The sequence below is a fragment of the Tinamus guttatus genome, unplaced genomic scaffold (genome assembly GCF_059628265.1).
Source record: "Tinamus guttatus ecotype Peru unplaced genomic scaffold, ASM5962826v1 Tinamus_guttatus_pri_ptg000510l, whole genome shotgun sequence".
Lineage (NCBI taxonomy): Eukaryota > Metazoa > Chordata > Aves > Tinamiformes > Tinamidae > Tinamus > Tinamus guttatus.
In genome coordinates, this window is record NW_028289044.1 from 3,640,621 (window position 1) to 3,668,058 (window position 27,438).

General features: G+C 43.3%; 2 protein-coding genes across 2 annotated transcripts in view; both read left to right on the plus strand.

Annotated features, from left to right (window-relative positions):
- The first annotated feature begins 2,203 nt into the window (after window positions 1–2,203).
- Window positions 2,204–27,438, plus strand: part of RAD54B (RAD54 homolog B) — a 59,499-nt gene continuing 34,264 nt past the window's right edge. Inside the window, exons 1-2 of the mRNA XM_088533636.1 lie at window positions 2,204–2,347; window positions 3,215–3,395. Of these exons, the coding sequence (XP_088389762.1) occupies window positions 2,216–2,347; window positions 3,215–3,395 (313 nt within the window). The 5' untranslated portion in view covers window positions 2,204–2,215. The remainder of the gene's footprint in view (window positions 2,348–3,214; window positions 3,396–27,438) is intronic.
- FSBP (fibrinogen silencer binding protein) lies at window positions 18,214–24,654 on the plus strand. The gene is made up of 2 exons (XM_010219027.2): window positions 18,214–18,913; window positions 23,132–24,654. Exons 1-2 carry the CDS (start codon window positions 18,543–18,545, stop codon window positions 23,655–23,657), a joined length of 897 nt encoding a protein of 298 aa, XP_010217329.1. The 5' UTR covers window positions 18,214–18,542; the 3' UTR covers window positions 23,658–24,654.

The window sequence follows — 27,438 nt, forward strand, 5'->3', positions numbered from 1 at the left end:
GGCGAGGCCGCGCTCCCGGCCGGTGTCGCTTGACGGCCGCGCGTCACGGCGCAGACAGCGGGGCGGGGCGGCCATGCTGTGTGTGGCGCGGGAGCCCCGCGCACGCGCAGTCCCCACCCGCCCCAAGCCCGGCGGCGCCGCGCACGCGCATAGCGGCGGTTCCCGGGACGGCGCGGGCAGGCATGCGCAGTGCGCTGGCCGGGGCGCGCGGGGCGCATGCGCGCTTGGCGCGGGGCCGGGGCGCGCGGGGCGCATGCGCGCGGCGCCCGGCGGCTCACGGGAGGCGGTGGCGGCGGGCGGGACGGTTGAGCGGCGCGGGCTGCGCAGGTACCGACGGGCGCGCTGCGGCTGAGCGGCTCGGCACGGGGTTTGAAACGCGTCATGTTTTAATTTGCTCTAAAATCCGACTCCTGATTGCGGGCTCAGGGTTAGCGCCCGGCCCGGTTTATTTCTTCTCAAATCAACTTCGTTTTTTTTTTTTTTTTATCCTAAACCCCTATCAGGTATAACCTCAGCTATTTTCCTTTATCTCACTGTTATTATTTGTTATGGATGCGGGTAGCGTTGGGCTAACGGCCACCTGCGGAGCGTCGCGCGTTGCAGCTGCCCCGGCCCTTGCCGCTCGCCTGCAGTGACGTTCCCGAATACCCGGTGCCGCTTGTGCCCCGGGTACCTGCGAGCAGCTCTCCTGGCGTCTCATCGCCGCAGCTCCCTGCAGGGCACCCCAGGGATCCCTTTTCATGTTCGAGAAAGTACCATGTTAAATTTGTGCTAAAAGTGGAGCTTTATGGGTGATGCGGCTGCCTTCAGCGGGGCTCTGTTGAGCTGCACGTGTGCAACCGAGACGCCCTTCATAGTATTTCATCTCAACGCAGCTACTGGGCTATTTTAGGGCACGCAGTGACTGTTGTAACGTTTCCGCCCGTGGGCACCTGGAGCTGCGGTTTCTCGGTGCGCTCCGCCGGGGCTCCGAGCGGCGGTGCTGGCCGAGGGGCGGCAGAGCCCGCTCTGCCCCGCGCCCCGGGGCTGCTGCCAGCCCTGTCGCTGGCGCCAGCCCTGTCACCCCGCGTGCTCCAGCCGCTGCACCTGCCCCGCAGCCACGGGCCTCCCCTGCGTGTTCAATAACGTGACGTTTTGACGGTAATCGCCGGGTTCTGGGGCAGCTCTGGCCAGGAAAGGTTGCTGTGCAGCCAGAAGGCCGCTAGAGTGCAGAGGAGGGTTGCGACTGCAAACTGTGTTGTGGCTTATTCTTAAGTCATAGTTGGAGGAGCAGATAAAACAAGCAATCCACTTAGAAAATCAGGAATAAACCAAACGAAGTCCCGGATTTGCTGTACCATGCTAGCCTTGTGTTCCTGACTTGCTCTGCAGAGTTACACTATTGGGATTTTTTGTTGTTGTTACCACTGCTTTAGAATATACAGGATATCATTTTTCTTACTGCACTGGTTGCAAATATATTTATCCTATTAACTTTGATGTATGTTTGGTTTTGTCCTTTTTTTTTTCTTTTTTTTTGGATGGGAGCATGGAATAATAGTCTTATATTTTGAGGAGAGAAAAAAAAATCTATTACATTCCTTCTGTTTTTCAAGTAGAGATAATATGAACTGATAATCTCCATTATAAGTTTGAGATCATTCTTTGCTGAATTCTTGTCTCATTGTAGTCTGAATGACCAATATGTAATTGTCTGTTGAATGCAAAATACTTCTCCCATATATGTCATATACCTTAAATGTTCATTGTTCATTGTGTGCTGATAGGTTTTTCAAAATTAGGTGCTTCAAGCGTTTAGAACAGCTAGTTCTGTTTCAGATTGTCTCACCTTTCACAGGCTGATGTAAGTTTGTTAAGAAACCCGATATTGCTGGTTTCCAGAGCTTCAGTTGCTCTTGAGCAGCATTACTTGGTTTTCAAATGAAAAAGGAAACATTCAATGCCTGAATTGAAATGTACAGTGGAGATGTATTCTATCTTTCTTAGTACTTCATGCATTGCAGTTAGATCACTTTGTTGTAATAGTGTTATACTTGGGAATTAAAGTTGCTACTTGGAATTATTTTAAGCTTTTACTTTTTCTTTAAAAGTGTTTATACTGTTATCTGAAGATATTTATATATATATATGTGTGTATGTTTAAGGTTTATTCTAACTACAGTTGCCTTTATCTGTTTTCTTCCTTCCTTCACCATCCAGAGCACTACAACTAAAGATGAGGCGATCAGCAGCTCCCAGTCAAGTGCTAGGAAGTGCAGCCAAAAAGCCAAGGTTTATACCTCCAGGAAAAAGTAACACAGCTTGTCTCAAGAGCAAAACTGAGGACCAAGAGGTGAAGTCAAAAGAGGTAACCTAAACAGTGCCCTCAAAACCATATTTGTACAGTCTTGTTATTAAAAAAAACTAACCTGAGCTCACCACAAACAATCCTTGCTTAAATAACCACTCTGTTTACATTAGACTTTGATACCTTTGTTTTTCCTCTGTTTGGTCTTGCTTCTCACATAGGTTTCTCTCATGTCAGTGAAGCAGAAGAATGTTTTTCAAATTGAAGTAATAAGTACTGAGGCCAATACAAGTTTCAGTGTAGCCGAGGCATGGATTGAATTTTAGCCTGAACTTTGTTGGATTTGAATGTTTGGAAGCTCTGGCAAAATTAAGAAATGTCAGTACATTTTGTTGTGGTTGTGCTGCAAGGATTTTTCTGAAACTTTTAATATCAACAAAAAGGTGTCACAATTTTTATTTTATGAACGGAAGACTTCTGTTAAATTCAGTTCCTAACACTATATGCACACTCCTTGTGTACAGGGTGATTGGTATTGTGTGCATGCATTTATTCTCATGAGCACTGGGACATATACACTTATTTAGATAGTTTGATATTTTTCATTCTTAAATGTGAAAAATATCAGACTTCTGGTAGCAATTAAGTCGGTAACTGTTTTATTAAAAGATGTCAGAACTTGTATATGGTTTGCCATGATAGTAAGGACCATTCTTTCTTTCAGAATTGTGAAGTGCCCAAGTTTGTGTGACAGCTGTAGCAAATTATTATCTTGAAGTCTGAATTTCTCTTTTATCAGTTTAAAAAAAAAGTATTATATTTTAGTAATGAGGATTATGTATCTACTAAGAAGATTTTGTTGCTCTTTTTCATTTCTCTTAGTCTTCATGAATGAAATACTATCCTGAACTTGTTTCTCTCTTGCAGGTAGATAAGAAACAGGGAAGTGCTCCAGGACATACTCTTTCTAAAATATATTGCCAGAATCAAAATGTAAATTTTACACAGTCTCTGGAGTCAAATGTAGAAGTAAAGACTGCAAAAACATCTAACGGACTTAGTAAACCTTGGAGGTTGGAGATGAAAACACTAAATCCATCTAAAGTTGGTAAGTCCTTTTTTAACTGCCGTCATGTATTGTGAAAGAATTTGAAAGGTTTTTTGAGCATTACAGTGCTTACCTATATTATTTTTTCATAAAAGTTTACTATCATGCAGTGGTGGCATTATTTGGTCATTAGCGTATCTCATATAACTGTAGCTCTGGATATTTTCTTTTGCTGTGTATCGTAATAGTGTAAAACGACGGAATCAAAAAACTACTCACAAGAATTACTTGTTTTTCAGTACATTAATATTGAGATGTCCTTATTGGGTAGTGAGTGAAAGGAACAAACGTTAAGTGATTCTTTAAAATCAACTTTTTTCTTCCTTCCTCCTTTTTTTTTTTTTTTCTGTAAACAAAGCAACTTGACCTTTTTAAAAGCTAAAGGCTAGTGCTGTTATTCATGTGTGTGTCTTTTGGAAGAGTACCAGGGTCAACCCATTCTAATCCAGAGTGATACAAAGCAGAATTGGGATACCCAAAATAATGGAAGAATTGCAGTGAAATGGGAATCTTGCTGGCCTTGTGTGGACACTACCAACTACCCAGAGTAGATTCACGTTGTTCAGAATTCATGAGCTTTTCAGATCTGAGCTGTTATCTTCAATGTCTCCAGCAGGCACTCCTTCCAGCCTGCTTCAGTTCTTCAAGATTCAAGCCTGGGTTATTAATCTAGTGTAGCACAAGACCTAGACTGGTTCAGTTCATTTGTGTGTGTGCACATGCATTAGTCATAGGAATAAGAATTACTCCAAAAAGTTAGGTGGTTAGTGCTGTAGAAGTATTGAAAGGAGTCTGAACTGTAGCAAACATGTCTTAATGGGCCTGACTGACTCTGTGGGGTTGTATCTTCATTTTGCTCTTGTCACATGCCTGTGGAAGGATGTGGTGCAGGGGGTGCTCCGTACTGGGAGTGCAGATGCGTTGCCCCTTTCCCTTTGTTAATTTAATTGATAATATTTTGTGTGATGTTTAATGAAACTTGAAGTTCTAAAACAACATTTAATGACTGCTTATCACTCTGATTCTGTAATGGTTTGGAATATATCTTAAAAGGTTTTTACAAAATCGTATTCAGTTTTGTCCATGTTAAGAGTTGTTGATCGTTGTAGCCTGATAGATGTGAAACTGCCACAGCTTCATGGCTCCTTGTCCAACCACTAGTGAGACTGAGCTTACGTGCACATATGCATGCATAAATACAGAAAAACAGCATTTTTTGCAAACATAGGGTCAATCAAGCTCCCTGTTTGGCTGGGCAGAATGAAAGCCTGTTTATGCAAAATATATTTACAGTATGAATCCTACCAGTAAGCAGTCTTGGACATACAGTCAGTCCAATAGCTGGCCCCTGGATTTCCTGGTCACCCCATTTGCTGGCACCTTTACTAGTTGCTGGTACTCAGACCTATGCACATACAGGCCTGAAAAAATGAAGACGCTGCAGATCCCTCTGATAATGGTCCTAAGACACTTATTCTGCCCAACAGCCGATCCTAGTTTTCCTGGTCTGTGGTTGCCTTGTGCACGAGAGGCAGGCATGCAAACATGTCCCTCTGTAGTGCAGCCTTATCAGCAGGCGACCCCCAGGTGTCCTGGTCTGTCCAACAAGTGCCTTGTTACCTCCTGGGCCCTACACTTGCCCGCAGACCCCCCGGTCTCTCCATTACCTGGCACAGACTCGTAGCCACTCCAGTACTTGGCTTCCAAGCTGACCTCTTACCCTGTGTGTCAGCCGCTCTGCCTTGGTGCCCCCAGCAGTTCCGTGCGGACTGATGTACTCGGATGATGCCCATGCACTCTGGCCTGCAGCTGCTGTTACTTAGCCCTCCATACACACATACACACGCAGACTAGTCTCACCTCACTTGAGCAGCTAGGAGAAGAGGGGACAAATGGCAATAGTGGAGTGAGAGCATGGGTGGGCAAGTATGCTGACCTTGCATGCAGCTGCCCCGTTTGTCCCCTTATGCGCCTGTTCTCACATGCTTGTTCCTTCCCAGATAACATTGTTCCCCCATTTCCCCTGCGTTTGTTTTTCCCTCCAAATGTCCCATAGTGAGTCTTGTACAATCCCAAACGGCCTCTTTGGACATCTCATGGTAAGTTCCATGCTGTAGGCAGTGCTGCCTTCAGGCAGGGAAGTGGTGCTTCCTCGTGCTCGGTTTCACCTCTGAAAGATGGGGCTGCATTCCTGTTCTGTGACCCAGAGCATGTATTTTGCAAAGTTAACATGGGAACACGCAGCCTCCTTGGATATCTCCTAAGTTGCTCTGGATCTAAAGTTTTTGTATTCACCTGCCTTGTGCTGTAACTTATCTTACTTCCCCTGATACTCGTAACTGCAGGAGACTTTCAGTGTTATGGGACAAGGTACTTTCAGTAGTCTCTGTAGCTGCATCTGTAAAAAAATGGTGTTTGCTGCTTATAGCCAACAGTGCACTGGCAAAATAACTGGTGGGTTTCTTTACAAAATAACCTCCTGTTTTCCAGAGGCAAATCAGCAGTCTTTCCAAAAAGAAAACATAAAGCGGAAAAGATATTAAATGTTTTCTTCAGTGTTGTGAATTCCAAATACAGCTGACACAGCTTTTCTGTGGTGACTTTAGAAGAACTGGAACGTTGTGGCGGGTGGTTTGGGAGAGCTGGCTGCTGCTGCTGGTGCTCTTTGGTGGTGCTGCCAGCATTGAGTGGCCAATGGGGCCACCAGGATGGTGTCCGCAGCACTGCGACATCTGTGGAGTGGGGCCCATCTACTAGGCTTGTAAAGCAGTGATCAATGAGGGCATGAAGCAATCAGGATATCTGGTGTGAATGTTAGTCATGGTCATTGGGTTCACTGGTGCTACAGGCAGCACTGTCCTGGGAAGACTCTCCTGGGTTAAGGCCTCTGTAAATCTAATGTAATTCTTAAGAAACAGAGAGTTTCCAAGATGACTTCTGCCCTTTATGTCACTTTTATATGATACTCATTGCAGCTGAAGTAGCAATTTCATAGATCTTGTAAACCATAACCTGCTTTGTACTGTGAAACTGAACTGTTCTGTCAAACCTGTTCTGGTATGAAATTCAATGGAAAAGATCTGTGTGCGTGTGTTTATTTTCGTTTATTCTATCATTTAATGCAGATAACAAAGCTGTTCACTTTATATCGTGCCCAAAGCTGTTGTGTTTGGGTTACCAGTTTCAGCAGTGGAATGTGTCAGTATATACCTTGTCTCCAATGAAATTCTTATGAAGCACCTTGGATAGTCAGACAACTGTGCTGTTCATTGAGCTAAGCCTTCCAAAACCCAGCCTGAGAGTGCAGTATGTTCTTAACTTTTTTATTTTTATCTGACAGACAGTATCCATTTCCTCAAGTAGAAATTTGATTAGATAGCACAAAGCTAGGAATTACAATTAATCTAATTTAAAAAAACAAAAACCAAAACACTTGCTTTGCTAGGTTTCTCTTCAAAATGCAACTTTTTTTCTGAGTATTTTGCTAATAAAAGTAAAATGAAATTAACTTTGATCTTGTATGATTTTTTTTTCCTAAATAGGTTACAGTAAGATTGTAGCGATGGTTGTGGAGTGGAACCCCTGCATGTGTTAAAATTCAAACCCTAATATCACTCAAACTGTCCGCAAAATTACAAGTTATTTCAGATGTCAGTTCATAGAAACATAAAAACCTTCTGGTCAATAGGCAGATTATTAATTATCATTATGATTAGTTCTGAATATTGATAAAATTTTTATCCATATTTGTAGGAAAATAAACTTTGCTACTGCTTTAGAAATTATTGTGTGTTTGTTTTTCTGTAAGAAACAAAAGCTGTGGCAATGTCGTTAGTACTGTGTATTCAGAATATGGAACATGCTGATTTTGGCAATGGATGTGCTGAGGGGAGATAATTTATTTAGCTTTCACTACTCGCATGCCTCCAGAGTACTCTATCAAATAAGTCTCTGTGATCTTAACAATGAAAATTACTTTAGCATACGGAAAATATTTAACAGAAAATAGGTCCTCTTCAGAACTAAATTTCACAAGAATGTTATTGTAGTTCAAGTTTGCATGTTGTGTTCTATTGCTTTTTTATTTAAGAGAATGTTGTGCAGTTTTTCTTTGAAGTTTTTATTATATTACGCATGGAGATGAATAGATCCACCACCTGTTTACTTTCTAAACATAACATTCTAGATGGACTGAGATGTCTTGTTTGAACCTGTAGTAAGCGAATAGAAAAACTGGGTCCCGTCTGTCACTCTGTTACCACTCACCTCTTGTTTGGTTTTCGGTTTAGGAGAACATTGTCCTTCACCCATGGCTAATGGCTGTTAATACTTCTTCTAAGAGAACCTTGTCAGAAGTTTTGTACTCAAATATTATCTTTAAACTAATACTGCAGAGAGACTGTAACCATATTTCATCACAGGGTCTAAGTGTTCACCCTCTGCTTCTCAGCAGAACCTTCCAGAACATTTTTCATGCTTATGGTATTAACCATATTTCTTATTTGCATAGAGTTTTGAAGCATATTTTTTCCAAACTTGCTAGAATGCTGATATTTACAGAATATTCTTGGTCTGTAAAGCTGAGACCCTTTGTTCATTTAACTCAATTTATTTTTGTAATAGGAATGTTTGGCGGCTTTGGCTTTCTGTACTATTATTTTGGATTAGACTGATATCTCCCATTGTTTGATTTAAATACAAACTCCTTTTAACCAATTGATATGAATGTTATAAAAGAAAATCCACTTCTAATTCCGTTCTAAAAGCACCAATCAATTGCCTATTGCTTTTAATGAGAGGATATAAAAATGTTGTGTCAGGATTTGATTTCAGACTAATTGGCTACACTTGGTTTCTAGACAACCCCTCTAAAACTGTTCAGGCCTGATACCTTGGGATGAAGCATATTGCTGCTAGAATCACTTGCATCTCTGCAAAAGTAGAAGTATTTATATTACTGTCAATTTAGTATTTTACTGTCATTTTAGTATTTTACTTTATGATTGAGCTACAAAAGTAATTCCCAATAAATATTTTGAGTTTTCTGTCTGTATTAGTGGTGGAGCTGAATACATGGCTGCTACTCAGTGTCGCTATCGACCTTTATCTGTTTGGTCAGTAAAGAACTTTAGATCTTTGGATAGAAGATCTTGCATAAATGCCAGTAGCTCATAGAAATAACTCATGCAGTGAAGGTGCTACTGGATGGCTGTGTACAAATAATTTATTACTTCATTGCTTGAAAGCAAATTCTTATTAAATGGTAAGTTTTGATACAGTTTCTTATTTGAAATAATATCAAGTTACCATGTTACCTCTTCAGCATTTTAAAATTCCTCCTCCCCTCTGTGGTGTTCTGGACAGAGCGGGTTAGCAGTGAGTAGACAAGCTGATACACTCAGGAGTTCTTTACTGCTTAGGTATCATCTGTAACTGCTCGATCAATTCATTTCATGAGATGGGGACTAGTTAAGAAATCTCAAGTAGAGCTACAGTAAATGTGTATGCAGTGAAATTGTCCTGACCTCTGCTTCGACACTGGTCCTGGAAATGCTCCTTTATGTCATCCAGGCTCGCGGCGTGTCCCCGGTCGGTGCAGCGCTGCAGCAAGCAGCGCATTGCTGGGCACTGGGACTGCCGGCGTTGGGGCCTGTGACACCCTGTGCTCGGTGCTCTCCTCTGGGCTGCGGGGTGATGGTCCCCGCTCCGCTGCTGGCATCTGCTGGTGCCTGGCCTTGTGCAGCTGCCTGTGCACACATGGAGTTTGCCCCTTGCTCTGGCTGTTCCTGGCTTCTAGCTGCTTCTGCAGCTGGTGTGGTAGCAGAGCAGTAACCTTAAAGACTCAAAACGCTCAGGAGTTCAAAAATGAAGTATTGAGAGGTTCTCTGCCTTCGGCTGCCATTGCTTGTTCTCATCCCCCTTGAGGTTTTATTACTTTCCTGCCTTTCTCTGATAAATGATTCATCACCCTCTATGAGATAGTGGTCAGAACCATATACAGAACAAAACACTACCCTTAAGGGCTTGTATTTCCATGCTCTGCTGCAAAATCAGAAGCACCAAATGTAGCAGTGATGACTTCCCTGCATGTCAGGTTTAAGATCCTTATTGTTGAGCTCTGCAGCAATGGCCAAATACCGTGGAGTCACTCACTGTAGCCAGAAAGGCAGCAAAAGGGTACAGTTGGTTGCATGATACACTGGCCTGTTAAGGGAGTTCACATCCCTCATGACCCGTGTTACTCATCTTGAATTCGGGCTGCCGACCAGCTGAGTGGTAAAATATCCTGTGGTAGCAGGCACAGGCAGCCAAAAGACAGGTAAAAAGGAAGGAACCTAACGCCAGCTTTTCCACCAGAGGGAAGGAATCCTGTAACCTTCAGCGAGGGCAAGGCTGTTTCCTGGACAGGGGAGCCATCTGCAATGCAGTATTATAGGCTGTTGTTTAAAAACAAATCCAGACTTATGTAATTCCAGGGTGATATTTGCACAGATAGTACAACATAATTTATAATTTGATACTATCCTATCTTACCGTCATATGAATAACTAGGCTTTATGTAATGATAGATGACATAACCAGGATATTCGCACATTTGAGAAAAGGGCAGTGAATTGCCAGTGAAATGTTCTTTTCATGTGTCCTAGTTAAGAGAGCTCTGCTATGTGCTGTTGAACTAATAGAGGTAATGAAGGGGAGAGGAAGGAAACTGGAAAGCAGAAGGGTGCTAAATAGTCAGAAAAAAAGCAAAAAAGAAGTATCCAAATGTCCAGCATTTTCCAAGAAGTTGGAGGAGTCCAGTGAAAGTACTGCAGTAGTAACTTTGCTTCTTTTGAATGGAAAAAAACAAAGCTCTTTATCTTTGAGTTATGGTAGATATATCTATTATTAAAGGGAGAGCTGTGTTGTGTTTTGCACAGAAATATATACTCATTTTTAATGCATGTCTTCCTTCTTTCTGATTTCTTTAAAATTTAGAAGTTGCAGAGAAGAAAGTATCGCATGCTCTGCTGGTTGTGTAGTTATGGACACCTAATGTTGCAATTCCTGATAGAGAAGAAACTATTTTTTTCAAAGGAGGAGGGGGAAATGCATCTACTATTCCCTTATGATTATTATAACTTAAGTCTCTGGAATTTGCATGCAAACAAATGAGCATATTCTATGATATATAGAAAAATTATGTGTAGCTGTAACTTTTATTTGTGACTTTTGGAATATGGAACTTATTGACAAAAGAGAAAATACATGGCTGTTCTAAGTCTTTTGAATCTCTTTCTTCTTTTTGACTTCCCCATCCTTTGGAAAATGCCTGGCTGGGGCCTGTCTGATAGTTATGAAAGTGGATTTAATGGAAGCTGGAGAGAGTAGAGCGATTGAGAGGAGGAACAGGAGAGACTTTATTTGAGGTAACTGGGAGGTTTTGAGAGTTTTACTGTTACAGACTGGGCCTTGGTCCCTTTGGAACTAGCTGCAAGACCTATTGTTTGGATGCCTGTTGTTGCCAGTTCAGTGCCAGCTTTTGGCTTTGGGCCTTAGATTTACCTATAAAGCAGAAGCTTTATTACAACACCAATCTCAAGAGTCCTCAAAATATCCGCTGAGCAAAATTATAAGAATGGGGAATGCTGCTTCTATGCCAGAGGCATAGAAGCACCTCTTGCCTGGAGTGACGTTGGTTTCTTCCAGTCCTCGGGCACCTCCCCTGCTTTCCATGACCTCTCAAAGATGATGGAGAGCAGCTGAGCAATAACCCCTGCCAGTTCCCTCAGCACTCTTGGGTGCATCCCATCTGGGCCCATAGATTTATGGGTGTCCAGTTTGCCTAAATAGTCCCTAACCCAATCCTCCTCGACCAGCAGAAAGTCCTCCTCTCTCCTGGTTCTCTCTCTTGTCTCTGGGCTCACTGGTTCATGGGCACTGGCCTCAGTAGTAAAGACAGAAGCAAAGAAGGCATTTAGTAACTCTGCCTTCTCTGCATCCTCTGCCACAAGGCACCCTCCCCATTCAGCAGCAGACCAACATTTTCCCTAGTCTTCCTTTTGCTGCTGATGTATTTATAGACGCCCTTCCTATTGCCTCTTACATCTCTTGCTAATTCTAAGTCCAAACGGGCCTTGGCCTTCTCACTGCATCCCTGCATTCTCTGACAATGTTCTTATATTCTTCCCATGTGGCCTGGCCCTTCTTCCACATTATGTACATGCTCTTTTTCTCATTAAGTTTACCCAACCTTGCCCATCCACGCAGGTCTCCTGAATCCCTTACTCGACTTCTTTCTTGTAGGAATGCACCGATCCTGAGCTTGGAGAAAGTGGTGCTTGAATATTAGTCAACTATCCTGGACTCCCTTTCCTTCTTGGACCCTGGCCCAGGGGATTCCTCCAAGGAGCTCCTTGAAGAGGTCAAAGTTAGCTCTCTTGAAGTGCAGGGTTGCTGTCCAACTTCTTGTCCAGCTTCCTCCTCACAGGATTGTGAATTCCAACATCTCATGGTGCCTGCAGCCAAGACTGCCCCCAACCTTCACATTTCCCACTAGACCATCTCTGTTAGTTAGTACCAGGTCTAGCAGCTCCCCTCTCCTTGTTGGCTCATCAACTACCTACATCGAGCAGTTATCTGCAGTGTTCTTCAGGAACCTACTGGAATGTCTGTTCCTAGTTGTGTGGTCATCCCAGCAGACATCAGGGTGGTTGAAGTCCCCCATAAGGACCATGGCCTGCGATTGTGAAGCTTCTTGCAGCCGCCTGTAAAAGGCCTCATCCACTTCCTCTTCCTGGGCAGGAGGCCTGTAGTAAACACGTGCCACAGTGTTGCCTCTGTTGGCCTACCCTGTAATCCTCACCCAGAGGCTCTTGACCTGCACTTTGTCCTACCTTAGACAGAGCTGCATACATTCTGGTTGCTCTCTCATGTAGAGAGAAGGCGCCACCTCGCCTTCCTGGCCTGTCCTTCCTAAAAAGCCTAAAGCCATCCATGGCCATGCTCCAGGCATAAGAGCTGTCCCACCATGTCTCTGTAATTGCAATGAGATCATGGCCCTGCCCTTGCAAATACATCTCCAATTCCCCTTGTTTATTCCCCATGCTGCGTGTGTTTACATAGAGGCATTTGAGTTGAACTCCCAACGTGCCTCTCATTCTAGCTGGGGCAGCTGCAACTTGACTACATGGGCCTTTGGTAGTTCTCATATTTTGCCATGTACTCTCTCCAGGCTTCGGGCGCCCTGGAAGCTGCCCTGAAGCTGCTGTGAGTGGCATGACAGGCCATCACCTACCTTATTACCAGCTTCCCTGATGATACCCCTCTCAAATCTGCTTTAAAGCCCTCTTGATGAGACCTGCTAACTCATGCCCCAGGACTCTCTTCCCCCTTTGAGAAAGATGGGATCTCATTAGATGCCATCATGCCTGGTACCATGTAAGGCTTCCTGTTGCCAAAGAAACCAAAACTGTGGTGATAACACCAGCCACGGAGCCACGTGTTGGACTGTATCCTCCTATTTCTTTCTGTATTGCTGCCAGCACTGGGGAGAATGGAAGAGAAAATGACCTACACACCTGAGTTCCTGATCATCTGACCCAATTCCCTCAAGTACCTTTTGACTGCCCTCAGGCTACACGTGACCACTTCTTCTCCTCCCACATGTAGGACCATCAATGGATAATAGTTTATAGGTTGAACTCGGCTGGGAAGTTTCCTGGTGACATCCTTAACTTGGGGCCCAGGAAGGCAGCAGACTTCTCTTGGAGGAGGGTCATGTCTACATATTGGACCCTCTATTCCCTGAATTGAGGAACCCCCACAACTATAACCTGCCTTTTCTCCCTCCTGACTGTGGTCGCAATATGTGAGATTTCCCTTTCTGACTGTATTAGTATTTTTGGAGGAGATTCTCTCACAAATATATATTCTCTCACATATATATATATATACACACACACACATAATTCTCCACAAATAAATGTTTTCTGATCAGGTACCTTACAGCTCATTTCTTTCTCTCTTTTCTTTTTTTTCCCGGCTGATATGAAGAGACTCTTTTTCAGTTCTGTGTGATAAAGGATTTTCCCCTCCCTCTTTTCCAGAGATATTCCCTCATAGAAGAAATTCTCCCTTATAAGGTGTTCTGTCCTGTATGAGACAAAATTTATAGGGATAGCTTGAGGTAATTCTTGGCCATCGTTCAAACCTGTCACTTGGAGCGTTAATAAATAAATAAATAAATAAGGTGCTTTTATAGTCACTTGTCTGCTTTAAACCTTGACTATATTCTCTGTTACTCATTCTTCTCTTGATAGCTCTCCAGGAAGCACTAGTTGAATCCTTTTCTTGGTAATAGTTCTAGACTGCTTTTCACAATAAAAACCTGAATTTAACTGTTCCTGGTACTTCTGAGCCTTATTTCCCAACTGTTTAAGTTCTGGAACCCTATTAAGGGACTCTTGCTTTTGAATAACTGCTGATTTTTCTCTTCTGCAGACAAATGTTTGGAACTATTCTTATAGCTCCTGTTTTGTTCTGAACTCTGAAGTATGAAGACTTAATCCACTTGAAAGCTGGGTTTTTAAATGTTAACATTTAAATTGGGAAGCATCTGGTATCATTAAAAGAAAATTGAAGCAAATCCCCGTAAGTTTACTGCTGAATATAAGGCTGTCCTTTTACTTTATTAAGCACAGAACTCTGAGTAGATTAGTGAATTCCACTCTGAAGATACGAAGGAAAATGAGCTGTGCCTTGTTCATAGGATTAAAGAAGGAGCTATAGAAGGCATAGTGAAGTCATATGTAAGAGTGTGTGTGTATATTACCTTCAGCACGGATGAGAATTTCTTCCCCACCAGCTCTGGGCTGCTGTCCCCTCAGGCATGGCAGTACAGGTGCGTGTTGGGCTGTATTACAGAGTGTATCCCTAAAATCATCCGGACTGAAGAAGCTTCTTTGGAGGATGAATGTGTTTCTTTGGCTGGTCCTTTGTCCTATGGCTCGCTGAATCAGGGCACTGATGTTGCTTAAAATGAACCTGGCTTAGAAAAATGCTTAATGTGCAGACAAATCAGTTGCCTGGTCTAACTTGCTCAGAAGCTTTTTAAGTGCTAAAATCAGCACAGTGAAAGGAGCAGGAAAATGTCAGGGGTGGGGGGTAGGACAGGACTGCCTGGTTTGGCAGTGTCTCAGAGTTACCTTGACTTAAATGAAACATGAAACTGCATACCTGCCAAAAAAGTTGATTTGTTTTTAGCTGGATCATCCTCCTGAACTGGCTGTTCAGAGTTGCATAAATGCTAGTGTTGGTGGAAGGTATGGGGTAGAGGATGGACTGTGGCAACAGTTTTGGTTTGTGGCTTTGGTTTAGTTTTGTAGGTTTTTTGGAATTACACCTATTGTTTTGGCTGGAAGAAGTCTAAGTGTTCACTAGTATCCAGGCTTTTCACCTTCTGTGGGTTCTCATCCAAGTACTAACATGACCTTAGGCTGATGAGCAGTGGTTTTTTTTCTTTTTTTATTAAGGAACAACAACAATAATAATAAAAAGATCTTGGTTGGCAGCCAGCTCCATTTTTACAAGGGTTATTTCACAGTCCTATTTGAACAATATGTAATTCAGACTCTGCTTCCTTCAGGCACTTGCTCAGAAAAAATCATTGGAGTGGTATATTGCTAAAATTGCATTAGTGTGGAAACATGGTCTCTCTAGCAAGGTTAAATAGTAAGGTGATAAAATAACACAACATCAGATAGGTCTGTTTTAGGTCTATTGCTGCACTGGGTGGCCCAATGCAGTCAAGCTGGCCACAGGTTCATGTTGCCAGGTCTTGCCTGCAGCAGGGATGAGAATATATTCCCACTAGGCACACATGCACACACACAGCACATATATACATACCCATGTGGTTCACCCAATAGATCAGCACCGACACCATGGCATTCATGCAAACACAGACAGCCTCATCCTTTCCTCCCATGGGTGACCAGGATGAAGGCTCGTTCACGGGAAACACAGGCCATGGTCCCTCCAGTGACTGGCCTTGGACACTCCTCTATCTAGGAGCTGCCCCCTGGATCCCCTGGGCTACTGGGTGCCTCATGCACAAGGACATAAACCCCTAACAGCCCTCGCAGGGACTCCCTGCCCCACCGTCACTCCAGTAACTGGCTTGGACCTCCTGGTCTTTCCTGTAGCCACGTGTCAGACTCCTCTGGCCTCTCCCAGCCCAACTTGTGGCTACCCCAGTGCTTGGCTCCCAAGGCTCTTGTCCCTCTCCGGCTGCTGGGGGTGGATGTTCCCAGAGATCCTGCGCTGTCACAGAACAAGTGGTGGTGGGGGTGAGTGACACAATGCACTTCACTTGTGAGAAAGAAACAATAATAGGTTTTATTGATATAAACAATGGTTTCATGAGATTCCACGGCAAGGTCACTTATTTACTACATGAGGGTTCAAGGTCCACACAGAATTATCAAGGACACCCTCCTGTTGAGTCACAGGGTTCAGATTGGACCCCTTTTCTTTCCAAACTCCTGAGAGGAGTCTGGGTTGGACTGGATCCCATCCTAGTCCCAGACCTGGTCAGTGGTTTACAACTAAGGTTTTTTAAACTTTACATCAGTAAAGTTTACAAGTTCCAAAGACAGAGTGGTATAGTCACTCACCACGAATCCGTTAGGATTTGGCAAGGATCTCTGAACCCCGAGGAGTATCTTTGAGAGGCATCCCTGCTGAAGGGGAGATCCTGGTGTGCAGCCTGCTGCGATGCAAGGAGACCTCAATGGGCTCTTGGGCTGTCCCCGTATTTATGGGATAAGATGATTGACTTATAGTCCTTCTTTCATTTCAGAGGATTTTGGCTGGTGTATGCACCATTAGCCTTATTTTTCCGTCAGGATGCAGCCATCAGGACTGTTATTGATGGTTAATGCCCGAGTCGGGCAAGAAATCAGGGAGGCAATCACGGGATCAGATAATGTCCCTGGTGGTTAACACCTGAATAGGGCTACGTGTGCAAAGGCAGGCTGGGCTGGGGAAGGAGCAGACCCTTCACACGCACCCATGGACGTATGGGGCAGCAGCTGGAGCTGGGGGCTCTTCCTTTCGCTGGGGTTGGTGGCGTTCCTCAGCCTGTCACCCTTTGGCTGTGCTCCTTTTTGCCAGCAAAGAGGAGCCTTTCCTCATACACCTTCATACACCCTGAGGTTGGCTTTTTTTTTTTGGTCACTAATATGTTAAGTGTTGGGGTACTTCACAACTACATAAACACTGCCATGTGAAACGTGTTCTAATTTTCTGTTGCACTTGCTGAAGAACAATCAAAAATGGCAAGTTTAAAAATAATTGTCAGGACAAAAACAAAACAAAAAAAAAACAGTATTCTGTTACCGAGAGTAAGTGCGGGGAGATATACGGCAGGCAAGGTGATTCACTGTCATGGTTTCCACAAAATGCTTCTTAACCCCATGAGTGTTTTGTTTCTTAAATTCTACTGAAATGGACTTCAGACTATAAAATGCTTTATTTAGGCTCATGTTGAAAGCGTTTCCAGCAAAGCAGGCTGGTGAGATGCGCTAGGCAGCCTGAGCAAGCGCCGTTTCATAGGACGTTTAAGACGGGGCTGTTGTTCTAAGTGGTAATTCTAGTAGGAAAAGTCTCCCTTTGTTTAGTCGAATTTCTTGTTTTGAATATGGCTTGTGCCTTTTTTTTTCCCCCCTTTGAGCAAACAAGTTCATACCTAGATCTTCATTGCCTTAAGATACTTCAAACTATAATTAGATTTACCTTTTGCCTGCCCCCCTTCCTTTCCCCCCCTCCCGGCTCCCTTGGTTTCAAGGCTGAACACGTTGAGCCTGAGGAGCCATTGCCACTGTGTTTGTTTTCACCCTGGGCTCCTTAATGATGCACACAATTTTTCAGACTTGGTTTTTGCTTTGTATATTCATGGGCACCGTTTTGTTTTATCTCAGCAATTTCTTCTGTTTCTGAGATGTGTTATTTAGTTTAGACCACAGACATTTAAAACCTTCTGTGTATTTTTATGCTAAAACTTGGCTTAAGGTGATATGTTTTTGAGCAAACATTAGAAATGCATGAGCATAACATGCGCAACTTGTTACTAAAAATGAGATTTTATCCTGAAGGAATGCCTGGAAGCATTATCATAAAAATAGCTTGTTTGCTGGTGGATATTAGGAAAATCCCAGTATCCACACGCCGTAACGCGCCCAGTAGATCTGTCACGACTGAACGTAGCCTTTATTTCGCGCAGCCCGCGAGGCTGCGTGTGCCGTTTCGCCGCGGCCTGCGCGGCGACGACACATGCGCCAGACGGCGGGCATGTTGCGGCGGGGCACGGCCATGGGCCGCGGCCCCAACAACAGGGCGGACTCAGCGGCGGCGCTCGGGCCTCGCGCCGGGGCCTGCGGCTCGGCGGCCTCTTTAAGACGCCTCCTCGGCGGCGAGCGGCTGCGCCATGGCGCGGAAGCGCAGCTTTGCTCCGCGCTGCCGAGTGTAACCTAACCAGCTAGGGCAGACGCCGCCTGAGTGACAGCAGGAGCGGCATTATGCAAACGCCGCGAGGCAGCAGGCGAGCGCGGCCCGGCCGGGGGCTCCGCGAGGGAGCTGAGCTGGCGGCGCGCGCCATGCTGCCCGCCGCCGCCGCGCTCCCTCCCTCCTTCCCTGCCGCGTCCTCCTCCCCAGGCCGCCGCGGCCGCCCCGGGCCCCGGGCGCCTGCCGAGCCCCCGGCGCGCTTTCCGTCCGAGACGTGTGCGGGAGAGCCGGAGATGTGTGTCAGAGCTCGTTACTCAAGCTAAATTAGGTAATTTTTAGCTGGGTAATGTGCTAATCGTTAAACCTTTATGTTTTTTAAATCCTGCGTGTGTCAGGGCTCTCCGCACAAAAGTGTATTTTGCTTGTTTCTTCTCGTCGTCTTCAGTCTGAAGCCTTATGTAGGTCAGGCTTGGCTTAAGCAGATTTCCTGAACCTGCGTCAGCTTAAGCTGAAGGAATTTTAATAAACCCTCCCTTGTAGGCGTGGGCCTAAATGAGACTAGCCTAGTTAAGCCTGATCTTTTTCTGTTTGTGAAAAAGAGCTGAGCGGAGCTAGGGACTGCATGGTGGCTTCAGGAGCTGCTTCCTTAATTCAGAGATAACAATGGTCGGGAAGGCCAGATCTTCTAATTTTACCTTATCTGAAAAGCTCGATTTGCTAAAACTCGTCAAGCCGTATGTTCAAATTCTCGAAGAACATACCAATAAGCATTCTGTAATAGTGGAAAAAAACAAATGCTGGGATATCATAGCTGATAACTACAATGCCATCGGAGTAGATCGCCCTCCTCGCACTGCACAGGGCCTGCGCACGCTGTACAAGAGGCTCAAAGAATATGCCAAACAGGAGCTATTGCAGCAAAAGGAGACTTACTCAGACTGTAAAAGCAGCATTTCCGAGCCAACCAAGAAAGTTGTGGAGATGATTCCACAGATTTCCAATGTGTGTTTAAGAGACAGGAGCATTTCACAAAGGTGAGATAATTTTTTTTTTTTCCTCCCCTGAATGAAAATTATGGCGCCTCCTACCTACTCTGTAAGGCTTTTCTTAACTTGTGTTCAGTGTCCTGAGGAAAAGGCTTAGAAGGGAACACCCCCAAATTGGGAGCAATGGCAGAATAATATTTCTATTGTTTTTATGGAAAGCTTAATGGTGACTTAGGACTGCATTCATTTTTCAACGACTGTTCAAAGCCTGTTTCAGAGTCTTTGTCACCCTCTGGAAAGTGAGGGTTAAGAGGGAATCAAAGAGAAATAGTAGCTCCAACCTCTACCCCTCCCCTACCTTTTAATAGGCAGATTATTCAAACACTGGCAAAGTGATGGCTATTCTCCTCCATTTAAGGTAATACTGCAGTCATTTTGCAGCATATGGAACAATTACTAGTTTATATAAGATCTTTATTAAAGTTAGATCATAGGATTAAGAAAGCCTTGTTCATATTCCTTTTTTTTTTCCGTCTCTCATCTACTGTGATGTTTGCATGTTGTATGCTAACTGATCCCAGTCCTTAAAAAAATCCCTCCCTACAACACAGTGCCTTTTGTGAGTGCAAATGTATTTTTAAATCATACTCTACTTGCACTGACAGTCGTTCTCTGAAACTAGAGCCAAGCTAATTGCAATCTAAACTCCAAATAGTTTACTATTGTATGTTGGGCAGTTTAGAGAGAGAAAGCTGAGAGGTACAGCAGCAGAAGTTTTCTTTTTTTGTAATTTTTTTTAAACTGCTCAGTAAAGTGAGGCACAGTGTGTAGATATTTGAGTCAGACATAATACAGGCAGGCAGCACGCAGCCTTTCTCACACAGCTGCCTAACGCCCCTCAGCTCTGACTTGCAACACTCTGCTGCTCCTCTATGGGTCCTGGAGGGATCAAAAAATGCCTGGGTCAGGTCTTGGTTCCAGCAGATGCAAAAACTGAGATGGGAGGGCGGGGAGAGGGGGTCAGATCACTCCCTGGCAATCTTAAGAAAGCTCTGGGTTTTATTATTTCCCTAGCAGCTTAATGGGAAGTGAACTTGCCATGTTTTAATCAGATATCCTGGTAGCGGGTGCCACAGCTAAGCGCTCCGAGAGGAGCCGGCGCGCGCACGCAGAGGGGGTTTATTCAGGGTGCCACTGGTTGAGCTGAATACTAACAATTGCCTAAACCCCGACGTGCCAGATGCTCCAAAAATACGTGTGGGTCGTGGCGCAGGGAGCGCCGGTGAATGCCCTTGGCGGAGCAGCGCCAGAGGAACAAAACGGCGCTTTTAATTGCGCTCAGAAAGGTTGCAGTGTCTTGGCTACCAACTTTGCTGCAAGGGGGAGGGGGGAGAGCCCTGTGAGAACTTTGGCTTGTGGATCAGCTTATAAAAAGCAGTGACGCTTTTCATGAATGGTGAAGAGCTAATGATCGCCAGGGTTCGGCTCCTATAATTTAAGCAGTTTTTGCAGCCCATTAGGACTCCGGGAGCATTGGTTTGGTTGCTGCTTACCCAAAATGGTTGTTCCTAGGATCAGCCAATACACCATGTGCTGAAGAAATGGAATATCATTTAAATAAAATTTTTTAGTATATAATATATAATTATTTGATCATTCTCATTTTCCCTGTGAGTTACATTTGCCCCTGATTTTGATTAATGTGCTGGACTTTACCTCAGCAGAGTAAGGCTTAGGTTTTTGGAAGGAGATATGACTGATTCTGAATCCAAATTCGTAGTCGCACCTTTAAGCGATTTCGAGCTCACTGTGATTAAATGCAACCTAATGAATCATGGGTGCCTCTAGGGTTATAAATACCATCCCCCAGTGGTGCTAACTGTTGTGTGTCTTTCTTCCAGTTAAGTTGTCAGAAACAACATTTGTAGCCACCATACAGGAGTTTCTTTTCTAATGTTCATCTTTCTTCTTGTCCCTAATTATTTTCCTATTAAGAGACTGACTTAAAAAAACAAAACCAACAAAAAACAACTCTGAGTTACCAAAATATTTGATAATTTGCTAGTTCTTAATGGATTATGCTGCAAGAGGTGGATTTTTCATTCTTCGAAGGGTCTAATCCATGCTAGAGCAAATCTTACCTATCTTTCTTTAACCTCTCTCACTTTCCCCGTCTCGCAGTTTCCCTTTGTCAGAATGACCTGCTTCTCCAGCTAGAGCTTCCACTTTTCTCAGGCTACAAGCTGGCCACGAGCCAGGAAATAAGAAAGAGGGAGGCTGTGTTAGAAGCTGTGGCTGTGAACCAGGGAAACCCAGAATTATCGTTGGTGCTGGGGGTGAGCAGTGGAAGTCTGGATGGTGAAAATAAAGTGTAGTTGGGAAGAAGAGCCTTCTGGTGCTCAGTGAGACGGATGTGAGAAAGGGGGCTGGTGAAAAAGTGATGCTTTGTGGGATGAGAAGAAAGGGAGATCTTAAAACTGATACTTTACCGGCAGCTCAGGTAACAGTAGTTAGAATTAAGAGTAGCTGATGCTTCCTTCTGCGATAAGTGAAAGCTCTATTTTAGGTATCTGCTTCAGATGGATTTTTTTTAAGCTTTAGTTAAAATAGGTTGGCAGAATTAATTTATGGAAAGTATATTGCTCTCACCCTCTTACTAAGCCTTGCGACCCAGCACTGAGAAGCTTTCATACTTTTCTTCCAGAAGTTGCACCGTAATGTTAATGGATAGGGGACTAGATCAGGGTCCTGCAGAAATGGCAGCCTTGGCCACTTAGTTCCTTTAAAGCAAGAGTTTCGAAGTCCACGGGGCACCTCTTAACTCCTTAACTGTAATATCAAAAGTTCATTTACACAAAAGGCAGGATATGCAAATTAAAATCCTAATTTGCTTCTGGGAAGTTGAACCCACCTCTGCCATTAACCAGGGCAGTATGTTAATAATTAGATAGCTTCTAGAATTGTGAATTGTAGGGCTTAAAAGGAGTTTAAAAAGCTTAAAACCCCACATCCTCACAGCTTTTAATAGCAACTCAGATCTTTCAGGGTTGGGGAGGATCTGTAATTTCTTCTGTGAATTATATTAATTATGGATCCACTCTTAGCAGAGCAGGTCAGTTCTTCCAGAGTTGGAGAATGTCTTGTATCTGTGTCCAGTAGTTACAGCCCCTGTTTTAGAGAATCATTGCCCTGATGATGCATTCCCTGTGGTAGCAGGACCAGCTCCATGTGTTCCTATTTCTGTGTTACAGAATACTGCCTCCCAAGCCATACTGAAAGCTTTGTTGTGGATCTATTCAGGAAAACAGATCAAGAAGCTGATGTGGCTTAAACTGAATAAAGGGGTGATGTGCAGCACTGTGTGCTTTTGAAACACAACTGATGGTGGAGAAGTAAGCAGGGACACCTTGAACCATTATTATCATCAAAGCTAGACTAATGTCAAATCCTGATCTGAGGTGCAGCTGACTCAGGGGTTTACACAAAAGCGCATGAGTCAAGAGGGTGTTGTACCCTCAACAGTTGGAGAAGTGCTGTGCACAACTCTCGGCTGTTTGTGATGGAAACATTTCCATGCCTCCACTTGAAGCTCAGAAAAATACTGAGATTCCTGATGCCAAGGAAGGAGCAATAATTAGCTTGACTCCATCATCTACTGGTAGGGCCATCATCTGGCCTCTGCCCCAAGACTAACTTTATTCAGTGATTGTTTTACATAAAACACACTTATATCTAAGTGTATGAATCTACCATAGAGAGCACATTAGAACAGGAGGAGGTGCAATAAGTTTGGGTGATGGATGTGTTTCTACCGTAGTCTACTACATCTAAATTGATGCCTTTTTTTCCCCTCCCCACACTCTCTACTGTACAAACTATTTCCTGTAGCATTTGCATCACCTGCTGCTGCTCTCGTTTATCACTAATAGCCCTTCTTTCAGAATCTGGACTTGCCAGGGTGGTTCTCCAATAGGCCCTACTGTCCTTTTAGTAATGATGGCACCTGACCATGAGAGACACCTGTGTGTTTGTGGTAGAAAGAAAGAGGGGTACAGATAGCACAGACATTGTTCATGTAATGAATTAGAATCATAAACAGAGCAATGAATAATATTTCAAATGAAACAACCATGCTTTCCCTTTCCCTTTCCCTTTCCCTTTCCCTTTCCCTTTCCCTTTCCCTTTCCCTTTCCCTTTCCTTTTTCTCTCTTTCTCTTTCTCTTTGGATTTTCATGGATGACTTAAATATGATTTTGTGTGTTCTAGTGCTGTTATCAGTAAAGAAACAGTTGCTGGCACCAGTTCACCACAGGCAGTGTTGGATCCCCCTCCTGCGACAGTCATGATGGAGTTGCAATTGGAAGAGGATGTCAAACCTCCTCCCTCTTTGGTTATAGATTCCCAGCAAAGTGAGAACTTAGGACAAGAGGAAGATCACCAATTGGTGCATGTTATGGAAAGGTCTCCTTCAACCTCAGTATCTTCAGTTGACATGAGAGTGATGATGTCTCCTTCTCCTGTTCCAAGAAGAGATGAGCTTTTTAGGCTTGAGGTTGGAGAACGCTTTAGACCAATGTGTGGGTACGACCCACAAATGTTGCAAATGCTGAAAGAAGAGCATCAAATAATACTAGAAAATCAAAGAAGAATTGGCCTTTATGTCCAAGAGAAAAGGGATGGTTTGAAAAGAAAGCAGCAGCTGGAAGAGGAACTGTTGCGAGCAAAAATCAAAGTAGAGAAGCTGAAGGCAATACAACTGCGGTGTGGTCTGCCAGAATACAGCAATATCTAAATATTTTATTACTTCTGTCATTCTTTGAAATACTTAATAATAAATGCTTTTGCCCTAGCAGAATTCTGATGTTAACGAAGAATCATTTCTTATGTCAAAATCTGGTGTTGAGAGACGAAAGCATATTTTCCATTTTGTTGTTTATGTACCTTAATAAAAATGTCTTGTATAGGATTGAATCTGCTGACTCTCCCAAAGTATAATCAAATCCTGTAGCTCTAAGTGTTTAGGATAATAAAAATCCCAATGTTTTGAATACTTTTCACTTATCTCTAGTGGAGTTAAAATGAGCTAATGGAAATTTAGTCCAGCTCTTTAAAATTTTGAACATTTGCATATTTTTTTTTTAAATAAATACCTATCCTCTAATGATCTTTATGAAGGCACAGGTTGTTAAATATATATTAAAAAGGTGGTGTTAGGGGCTATGTTTAAATATCTTTCTCATTCATTTCAAGTTGGAAAGTCTTATGACAGTGGTGAGATTTTGCCGATATATTGGCTTGGAAAAAAATTACCGGATTGTTATATTTTTTTAATGTTCCGTAGACAGGTGAGAATAAATGTACATCTTCGAAAAAGTTAACACTCTTTTTATTGTTTTTCGTGGACGAGTGTTTCCCTAGGACGTTATCAACATAGATACACTGAATGCAACACTGCAAGTTTTTGGAACTGCATGCGTGCGCAAGTCGTGTGTGTATAGTTACTAGGAGCATATATTCAGTTCTAGTGATTACCCTGGTGAGCAACCACAGAAATGTCTAACTTCTCCTTTGCATGCGTAGCTCCTACAGTGCATTTGCAACCACGGCCGTTGCAGGTGCCTTTTGATCCATATGACTATAAGCTACCAAAATGGAATAGTTTCTGTATGTGAGTAATATGTGACTCGAAATCAACAGGAGATTCTTTGTTATTCTGGGTACCTTTTATAAATGCTGTTGTTCTGGTCTTTTGATTAGTTTCAAATAAAAAGCCCAAAATGAAATAGAAATTGATTCTTCTGTCTGTCCCGATAGCAGCCCTTTCCTATGCTGTTCGAATCAACATTCATGAACTAGAAGCAAAATACCAGGAAAGTAAAAGTCCCAGATTATTAATTACCTCATAATTCTTGGTCTCCTCTCTGTTATGAATGGATCCCCAATTGCCTTAGACCTCTGGCTTCTTACTCCCTCTAACAGTATTTTTTGCTTCCTTTAGCTTCGAGTACAAGAAAAGGAAATGGATTACAGGGGTGAGAGAAATAGAGAAAAAAGGAGCTGTAATTCCTCCCTATTTTGGACAGTCCCAGCAGCAGGAAGAGCAAAACCAGCAGGAAGGAGGCTATTTCCTCCTGTGGCTGCTTGTTCACTGCTGTCCCCAGCGCTTCCCAAACGTGCTGCGTGCTCCATGCCCACAGAGCCCTCTGTGCACGAGAAGGCTGCCCGAGCAGGCCCCTGCAGTACAGTAGGATTTGCTGCTGCTTGTCAGCTCCCGGCCCAGTCGGGTTACCCCTGACCACAGGGATAAATGTTGGTGAAAACGGAAAGCTGCAAGCGTGTAAGTTTAGTTGAGGGACTAGCTGAGCTTAAGGAACTGCAATTTGTAGGGTAGTGTTGGGAGAGAATTCATCTTGACTATTGGTGCCCGGAGTAATCTGTAACAGGCTACGTGTGGGAAAAGTAGGAGGAGCGAGTCTTCTGTAAACAAACTGAGGAGAAATATAGACAGTGAAAACAGCTGCTGTCAGGCTGGACTATCCCCAAACTTTTCCTGGTGCAGTGGTTTTTAGAGGAGTTTAAGCCCTTTTATCTTCTTTGTTTTTTTGTGTGTGAGCACTGAAAATGATGTCTAAATAAGTGTCCTCCATTTCTTAACAGTCCTTGGCTTCCTTCAATATATTTCAGTTCAAGGAGATTGATTTGTTTTTTTTTTTTTTGTATAGCTGAAAACACTTCAGTGAGATTCCTGAGATTACTTGCCTCCCTGAGCTTACAAGATTCAAAATCTAGCTTTGAGAATTAAATAAGGGTTTTATTTGATGCTCTTTGCCATCTGAAATGTGGCTTCTGAGAAATGGGAAAGAGAACTAAATTCTTTGCATTTGTTTGTAACTTTGGATTACTCGATTTTATATTGTCTTTTCAGCTGAAAGTCTGGTTTCCAGTGCTAAGGAGCTAATTTCTAAATTCTTTTTCTATCTTGTTATATAATGTCAGTGGGCAAGCTTCTAATAGCCCAGAAAATAATCCCCTAGGGTTTGCTGTCTCGTAGTGGTTTTGAATTACACCTATTCATTCTTTGTCCACAAACATGTTCTGTAGAGACATCAGAAACTTTTGAGTTCTCCAATCTGCTTGAGGTAGATGAGGAGACCTCCAAGGTTTCTATAGGTAGGGTATTTTGGGGGGCCCTAGAACCAAAGGAATTTCTAATCTTAGCCTGCATTTGTTTCTGAGTTGAAATATGAAGTAGGTAGAGCAAACTCTCCTTTGTTTTCTACATAAGGAGGAGGAAGAATGAAAATTAGTAAAGAAATCATAAAATACACAGGTCTGCTAAGAATTGTTTCACTAGAATCAGCGTTCCCCATTCGGTTGTTCTGGCTTTTTGTTCATTAGTGTTCATTAGCTCCGTAATTGCAGGCGGCATCTCTAGTTCCAGGTTTTTGTTTTCTGTTTTGTTTCTTTAGTTTTGGGGCGTTTTTTTGTGAGGGAGGGGAAATCTCTTGGATCCCTGTGTACCTTGGTTATTTCTTTATCTGCAATGTCATGTTTATTCTACTGCAGAAGTGCTTCCTCCTCTGGTGATATTATTTGCTCCTTTAGTGCGTATCATGGTGCTGATTATATGTTATAATATATACTGTGTATCTCTGTGGTGGTTTCTTGCCCAGTTCCACATCTGCTTTACAGTATCAGGTTATCTGCTGGAGTCAGTCGTCTCCTTTCTCAGTGCCCGTTCTTGTTTTTTCTTCCCCAAGTATTTCCTAATGCAGATGATACGTATGCTACAGCTGTGCCTAGTCCTTCTGGACCTTGGAAGTACTATAAATTCTTACTGTTTCAGCAAAGATTATTTTATTAGCATGTGTGAAAGGGATAGTGGGAAGCCCTTCCCTCCTTCACCACTTTCCTTATCCTGTTACTCCTTTCAATACATCTGGCAGGGCCATTCCCTGGCTACATGTTTACAATGTACTGTGTACGAGCAGAGTAATTTTAGGCGAGGACAAATTTCCACTGCATGTCCATGTCCTGTTAAGATAACCAAAATAAAAAGGCACTAGAGGTAATTTAACTCCCAACATTTAATGGATTTATATAAGATTACAGTAAAAAAAAAAAAGTGGTGATAATTATGATAACATCTCATGTAGCTTCATCTGTTGGAGTAATTGTCTGATTTTCATTCTTTGCTTTTATCAACTCTCCCTTTTTTCAACTCTCCCTTTTTTCTCCCACCCTGACCTCCCCTAAGCTGTCAACATCTCTGGAATAATCTTGTTTGCTATGTTGCCTTATATTAGAATTCTTATCAAGTAAAATAGTAGAAAAGAGATGTACTCCAAGACAAGGAGAGATTATTCTTAGGTAATCTTGCTTGTCATAGTCTTGCATTGTCACAGAAGAGATTCTAGCAACCTCCACCTTGTTTGCTTTCATTATTTTTTTCATTTTCTGGTTTGTTTTTTTTTTCACATACAATGAAAACACATAGACTAGAGCTTGCATATTGTGTTCTGTGGGCAGACTTCATGCCAGTTTGGTTGCCAATAAGCAGAGGCATAAAGTTG